Source organism: Physeter macrocephalus, chromosome 18 (assembly GCF_002837175.3).
Source record: "Physeter macrocephalus isolate SW-GA chromosome 18, ASM283717v5, whole genome shotgun sequence".
NCBI lineage: Eukaryota > Metazoa > Chordata > Mammalia > Artiodactyla > Physeteridae > Physeter > Physeter macrocephalus.
Genome location: NC_041231.1, coordinates 89,135,632 through 89,143,047, shown reverse-complemented (window position 1 = coordinate 89,143,047; position 7,416 = coordinate 89,135,632). Strand labels below are relative to the sequence as shown.

General features: G+C 36.3%; 1 protein-coding gene across 1 annotated transcript in view; it reads left to right on the top strand.

Moving 5' to 3' along the window:
• Window positions 1-7,416, top strand: part of MRS2 (magnesium transporter MRS2) — a 39,106-nt gene that overhangs the window by 8,439 nt on the left and 23,251 nt on the right. The window contains exons 5-7 of the mRNA XM_007116243.4: window positions 384-557; window positions 2,215-2,345; window positions 3,368-3,484. Coding sequence (XP_007116305.2) covers window positions 384-557; window positions 2,215-2,345; window positions 3,368-3,484 — 422 coding nt within the window. The remainder of the gene's footprint in view (window positions 1-383; window positions 558-2,214; window positions 2,346-3,367; window positions 3,485-7,416) is intronic.

Genomic DNA, 7,416 nt, shown 5'->3' with positions numbered 1-7,416 from the left:
AAAAAAAAAAAAAAAAAAAAAATCTGCTGAATACCTGACTTTTAAGAAGACCTTATCTTGTTTCCTTTGTTCTCTATATTTCTCATGATTACCCTGGAAGTCCTAATAAATACATAATTGTCTAATTCTAGTTCTGTTGAGACTGAGTTAAGAGGTATCAAGACTTGGATTTATTTTAGGCTTCCTCTCTTTAAAAAAAAAAAGTCTTGACTTTTTTTGAAAAACCAAATGAACAGTGATTTGGTTTAGGTTTAGTCCAAAATTAATAGAGTATTAAATCCTATTTTATGAAGGTTATTTTTTCCCTACAACTTACATATACGCGTGTGTGTGTAATATATATATATATATATATGTTTTTTGGTGTGTTTTTTTTTCCCCAGTATTTGAAAGCTGTGATAACTCCAGAGTGTCTTCTGATACTAGATTATCGTAATTTAAATTTAGAGCAGTGGCTGTTCCGGGAACTCCCTTCACAGTTGGCTGGAGAGGGTCAACTTGTTACATACCCTTTACCTTTTGAATTTAGAGCTATAGAAGCGCTCCTGCAATATCGGGTAAGCCTGTTTTTATTTAGCTTCTTGAATGTTTTCTGGTTTTACAGTGCTGTTGAGGAGGAAAACGCATTGGTATTGTTTTAATAGCATTTTCCCTAACCACACCCTGCCCCCAAATAAAAACATTTCTAAGGGTCTTATATTCAGAAAGTACTTAATTCTTAAACTTCATGACCCAAACAAATAGATCTAAAGTCTCTAGGTATGGTATACATAGAGTCTCTTTGACAGTCATGTTATGACATTCAGTGAGGCTCATTTCAGGTTGTCTATCCGTTGTTCAGTTTTAATAAGTGTATTCAGGGATGCTAATTCAAAATACTTATCCTAAATATGATATAAATGAACATATCCAAAGGTTTTAACTGTACTCCATTTTATTCTCTAAATTGTTGTGTAACTGCTTGCATGTGATAAATATTATAGCACAAATCTTTCATCAAATCATTCTGATAGTTTCCATATCGTTCTTTGATTTGTTTGTGAATCCTTTTTTTGAGCTAGCTAAATGATTCCTGTGTTTGAGACCTAGTTTGACATAGAAACCGTGTACAGTTCTTCTTACGATTCCTCCTTTAAGTTGGCAAGCATTGAGTGTCTGGGGACCATGTCAGGCTCTGAACAAGGATGGTCACTGCTTTCCTGGCCCCAACAAATCTTTCGTCATCTTTTCTTCCCCCTATTAGTCAGGATAGTACTGTTCAGGACCTGGCTACATGCAAGAGTCAGTGCCATGAGCTTGCTGGCCAGAGTGGGAGAAGAAGAGGGGAGAGTAAAGGGGACATGAGGTGGGTGGGGGTTGGTGGAACCTGGCACCCTTCTTTGTCGGCCTTGCTCTACTGAGGGAGTAGGAGATGGCTCCGTTCCTTACTCAGGTTAATGAGGCAATAGCACCAGCTAGTGCCAGCCAATGAGATGGTGACTAGTTGAAGCCCAGTTACTAAGCAGGGAAAAAACGGAAAGAAGTGAAGGTATAAACAATGGTCGGTGGCAAGCTACACAGACTGACTAAGCTCTCAGGAGCTAACGCTGGAATTTACATTATTAATTAATCTTACTGCTTAATTCAGCTGCTGTTATGCTGTTTACCAACAGGTATGGAAGAATTTTAATATTTTAAGAACTAGTATAGCTGTATCAATGTATACCTGCTGATTGATTCCTGCTGTGCCTATATTAACCCGAATAATAAATACACTTGACTTTTCAGGTTTATTTTGTAAAGTTTAAGGTATGTTTTGGTTTTCAAAAGAGTCTTGTTCTTAGGAGTTTTGAACTGTGTCCTGTTTACAAAGAACATAGGTATTGTTTACCAGATGTAAAGTTTATGTTCTAACCAAAGAACGGCAGCTTTTCTTTAATCAGTCCTCCATTCCTTTCATAATAAGTGTCTGGTGTCTGTAGGGGAAGAGTCTTATGGGAGTTAATTCCCTGGCAACCAAATGGGAGCTTACTAACAACATTATGCATGGTTATCTTTTAACCTAGGAGATTAGTTTAATCATCTGGGATGGGCATTCCAGCAGTGACCATGTTCTGAAGTGTTACCAGCCTTCCTAGCTATTACAGATTTCTGTATTTAATCAGAGGATTCACTGACCCTGAGTATTCTAAAAAGATTGTTTTAATTCTTATGAAAGGTCATGTTGTTATCTAGATCAACACTCTTCAGGGGAAACTTAGCATTTTGCAACCACTGATCCTTGAGACGTTGGAAGCTTTAGTGGATCCCAAACATTCTTCCATAGACAGAAGCAAACTGCACATCTTACTACAAAATGGCAAAAGGTAAATATGGGTGATTTACCAATTTGGGAGTTAGACACAAATGTCTTAAACTTCTCTTTGAGTAGTCTTAACAGTGAAATGTTTAATGTAAATTCAGGTCCAAAATTAGTGTACTTCTTAGCTGTTTTAAAAATACCAACTAGTCTTGCTAATGATAATGACATTTTTTACTTTGTGACTTACTCTCAGTACCTTCATTTCCATATTTGGTTTTCACTGTCTTTCATAACTTTAAAGTAAAAAAGTAGCCTAGGTGGGAAGTTGAGCTAAAGGGGGCACACAAACTAATGTTTATTGAAAAGCTATTTTGCATGAAATGCTGTATCAGTCTCTTTTATGTGTGTGATGTCATCTCATCCTGTCAGCAATCCTGTTGACATGGTCCTCATTTTAAAGGTAAGAAAACTGAGGTCTAAGTAACTTGTCTAAACGTTAACAGCTACTAAATAGCAAATCTAGACTCAAATCCAATTTTCTTTCCCTCCAAGGTCCATGGGTTTTTTTGTTTGTCATAATGCATTCCAGAATTTAAGGATAATATTTTAATTTATATTACAGACTGAATGAACATGCCCTCAGGATTTGTACCCCCAAAAAATCAAAATCCATTCAGGAGTTAACAGTTAAAATTCCTGAATCAGTAGTTCTTTGTCTGAAAATATTAGGATGTTTTTATGAATTAAAAGTAAATAGTCTGTTCATCACTGCCGTACTTATTAAGAGTAAAGGTAAATTTCTGAGCCCAGAAGCTTAAATCACAGTGATTTTTATGTTTCTGAGGTAAATAATATATGCTGAAAATTATATCATTGGTTAATTTTACCACTTAATGTAGTTTTGGGATTGGGAATTGATTCTCAGAGTGCATAGTAAATATAAAAAAATTTTTTTTTATAAATCAGTGTTTACCATGAATTTACAAGTGGATCTACTTGATAAGACACTAAAAAGGCACTATTCTTGTAGGGAAATATTTTTATAGGTTTATGTTATTGATCATTTCTATGCAACTACTCTTACAGCCTGTCAGAGTTAGAAACAGATATTAAAATCTTCAAAGAGTCCATTTTGGAGATCTTGGATGAAGAAGAGTTGCTGGAAGAGCTCTGTCTGACAAAGTGGAGTGACGCACAAGTCTTGTAAGCAGACAGTCATGCTTTGTTAGTTTCTCTTTTAGGATCAGTTGTTTGTCTTTTTCAGGATGATTTTTTAGGGAGGACACAACATTTTTCTGAGATAGAGGATGTAGGCACTTTTCATCCCCAGTTGTTTCACTGTTTCCTGTACCATATTGCATCTGATTGAATTTAATGAGGACTTATTAAGTGCACACTGTGTACACAACAATATGCTGGGCTTTGACTGTACACGCATCATTACCTTTATCTTCAAAGGACTGGCCACCAAAGTGACATACACATCTACCCAGATAACTTACCTGGAGAGTTCAGTGGGAGAGAGGAGGGAAAGGGTGGGGTTCAGGGAGGCGAGTAGAGACACTGGCACAGATTCTGTAAGTCTGGTTAATATAAAAACGCTCTCATCTTATAAACCTTTTATCTCTTATGAATTTAGGAATCATTTACGCTTCTTGTGCACACCCAAGTTTAAATGTTGACTTTTTAAATACCCCAAATATTTCATTTTTGTACTTGGCAGATGAGTATCAGAGATTAATACAGACACTTTTGTAATGTGCATAGTTTCTGTAGTGTGTACAGATTTTTCAACATTTTGAGAAATTAGTTATCTATATTCTAATGAACGATTAAGATAAAAAGGGCTCTATAACGCTTGATATTATAGCAGCTAGGTATAGTAGCAGAAACTTGATCACTCTTGTAACTCTTGCTTGCTTTTCTTCTTAGGCCAGTTTATCTCTAATATGCTTTATAAGTGTCTTTTACAGAGTGCTTCATTCCCTCTTACCCTCCTTGGTAGGGAGGATAATTTACAATGTGTGCTAATTTCTGCTATACAGCAAAGTGACTCAGTTATACACATACATACATTCTTTTTTTCTATTTTTTTCCATTGTGGTTTATCCCAGGAGATTGGACGGATATAGTTCCCTGTGCTATACAGTAGGACCTTGTTGTTATCATTCTGTATGTAATAGTTTGCATCTGCTAACCCCAAATTCCCAGTCCATCCCTCTCCCTCCCCTCTTCCCCCTTGGCAACTACAAGTCTGTTCTCTATGTCTGTGAGTCTGTTTCTATTTTGTAGATAGGTTCATTTGTGCCATATTTTAGATTCCACATATAAGTGATGTCATATGGTATTTGTCTTTCTTTCTGACTTCACTTAGTATAATCTCTAGTTGCATCCATGTTGCTGCAAATGGCATTATTTCATTCTTTTTTGTGGCTGAGTAGTATTCCATTGTGTGTGTGTGTGTGTGTGTGTGTGTGCATGCATATATATGTGTGTGTGTGTGTATATACACACACACCCCACATCTTTATCCATTCATCTGCTCATGGACATTTAGGTTGTTTCCATGTCTTGGCTATTGTGAATGGTGCTGCTGTGAACATAGAGGTACATGTATCTTTTTGAATTATAATTTTGTCCAGGTGTATATGCCCAGGACTGGGAGTGCTGGATTGTATGGTAGTTCTATTTTTAGTTTTCTGAGGAACCTCTGTACTGTTTTCCATAGTGGCTGCACCAATTTACATTCCCACCAGTAGTGTAGGAGGGTTCCCTTTTCTCCACACCCTCTTCAGCATTTGTTATTTGTAAAGTTTTTAATGATGGCCATTCTGACTGATGTGAGGTGATACCTCATTGTAGTTTTGATTTGCATTTCTCTAATAGTGATTTTGAGCATCTTTTCATGTGCCTACTGGCCATCTGTATGTCTTCTTTGGAGAAATGTCTATTAAGGTCTTCTGCCCATTTTTCGATTGGGTTCTGTTTTTGTTGTTGAGTTGTATGAGCAGTTTGTTTATTGGGGGAATTAAGTCCTTGTCAGTCTCATCATTTGGAAATACTTTCTCCCAGTCCATAGGTTGTGTTTTCTTTTTTTTTATGGTTTCCTTTGCTGTGCAAAAGCTTGTAAGTTTGATTAGGTCCCATTTATTTATTCTTGGTTTTATTTCTATTGCCTTGGGAGACTGACCTAAGAAAACACTGGTACGATTTATGTCAAATAATGTTTTGCATTCTGACTGATGTGAGGTGATACCTCATTGTAGTTTTGATTTGCATTTCTCTAATAGTGATTTTGAGCATCTTTTCATGTGCCTACTGGCCATCTGTATGTCTTCTTTGGAGAAATGTCTATTAAGGTCTTCTGCCCATTTTTCGATTGGGTTCTGTTTTTGTTGTTGAGTTGTATGAGCAGTTTGTTTATTGGGGGAATTAAGTCCTTGTCAGTCTCATCATTTGGAAATACTTTCTCCCAGTCCATAGGTTGTGTTTTCTTTTTTTTTATGGTTTCCTTTGCTGTGCAAAAGCTTGTAAGTTTGATTAGGTCCCATTTATTTATTCTTGGTTTTATTTCTATTGCCTTGGGAGACTGACCTAAGAAAACACTGGTACGATTTATGTCAAATAATGTTTTGCCTCTGCTCTGTTCTAGGAGTTTTATGGTGTCGTGTCCTGTGTTTAAGTCTTTAAGCCGTTTTGAGTTTATTTTTCTGCATGGTGTGAGGGTTTGTTCCAACTTCATTGACTTAACATGCAGCTGTCCAACTTTGCCAGCACTACTTACTGAAGAGACTTTTTCCTGTTTATATTCTCGCCTCCTTTGTAGACGATTAACTGACCGTAGGTGTGTGGGTTTATTTCTGGGCTCTCAATTCTGTTCCATTGATCCATTGTTTTCCTTACTGTAGCTTTGTAGTATTGTCTGAAGTCTGGAAGAGTTATGCCTCCTGCTTTGTTTTTGTTTCCTCGGGATAGCTTTGGCAATTCTGGGTCTTTTATGGTTCCATATAAATTTTGGATTATTCTAATTCTGTGAAAAATGTCATGGATAATTTGATAGGGGTCTCATTAAATTTGTAGATTGCTTTGGGTAGTATTGCCATTTTAACAACATTCTTCTAATCCAAGAGCATGGGATATCTTTCCATTTCTTTGAATCCTCTTTAATTTCCTTTATTAATGTTTTATGGTTCTCAGCATGTAAGTCTTTCACCTCCTTGCTCAGGTTTATTCCTAGGGTTTTTTTGTTGGTGTGATTTTAAAAGGTATTGTTTTTTACATTCCCTTTCTGATATTTCATTGTTAGTGTAAAGAAATGCAACCGATTTCTTATATCCTGCTAGTTTGCTGAATTCACTTATTAGATCTAGTAGTTTTTGTGTGGAGTCCTTAGGGTTTTCTATGTATATGATATCATGTCAGCTGCATATAATGACAATTTTACCTCTTCCCTTCCGATTTGAATACCTTTTATTTCTTGTCTGATTGCTGTGGCTAGGACTTCCAATACTGTGTTGAATAGAAGTGGTGAGGGTGGGCATCCTTGTCTTGTTCCAGATTTTAGTGGAAAGGCTTTCAGCTTTTCACCATTGAGCATACTGTCTTTGGGTGTGTCATAAATGGCTTTTACTATGTTTTTATCATGAATGGATTTTGAATTTTGTCAAAGGCTTTTTCTGCATCTTTTGATGATCGTGTGGTTTTTTACTTTTATGTGGTGTATTACACTGATTGATGTGCATATGTTGAACCATCCTTGTGAACTTGGGATGAATCCTGCTTGGTTGTGGAGTATGATCTTTTTTATGTGTTGTTGGATTCAGTTTGCTAATATTTTGTTGAAAATTTTTGCATCTGTGTTCATCAAAGATATTGGCCTGTGATTTTCTTTTTTGGTGGTATCTTTGGTTTTGGTATCAGGGTGATGGTGGCTTCGTAGAATGTCTTTGGGAGTGTTCCTTCCTCTTCAGTCTTTTGGAAGAGTTTGAGAAGGGTGGGTATAAGTTCTTCTTTGTATGTTTGGTGGAATTCACCTGTGAAGCCATCTAGTCTTAGACTTTTGTTTGTACAGAGTTTTATTTTATTTTATTTTATTTTATTTTATTTTTTTGTGGTACACGGGCCTCTCACTGCTG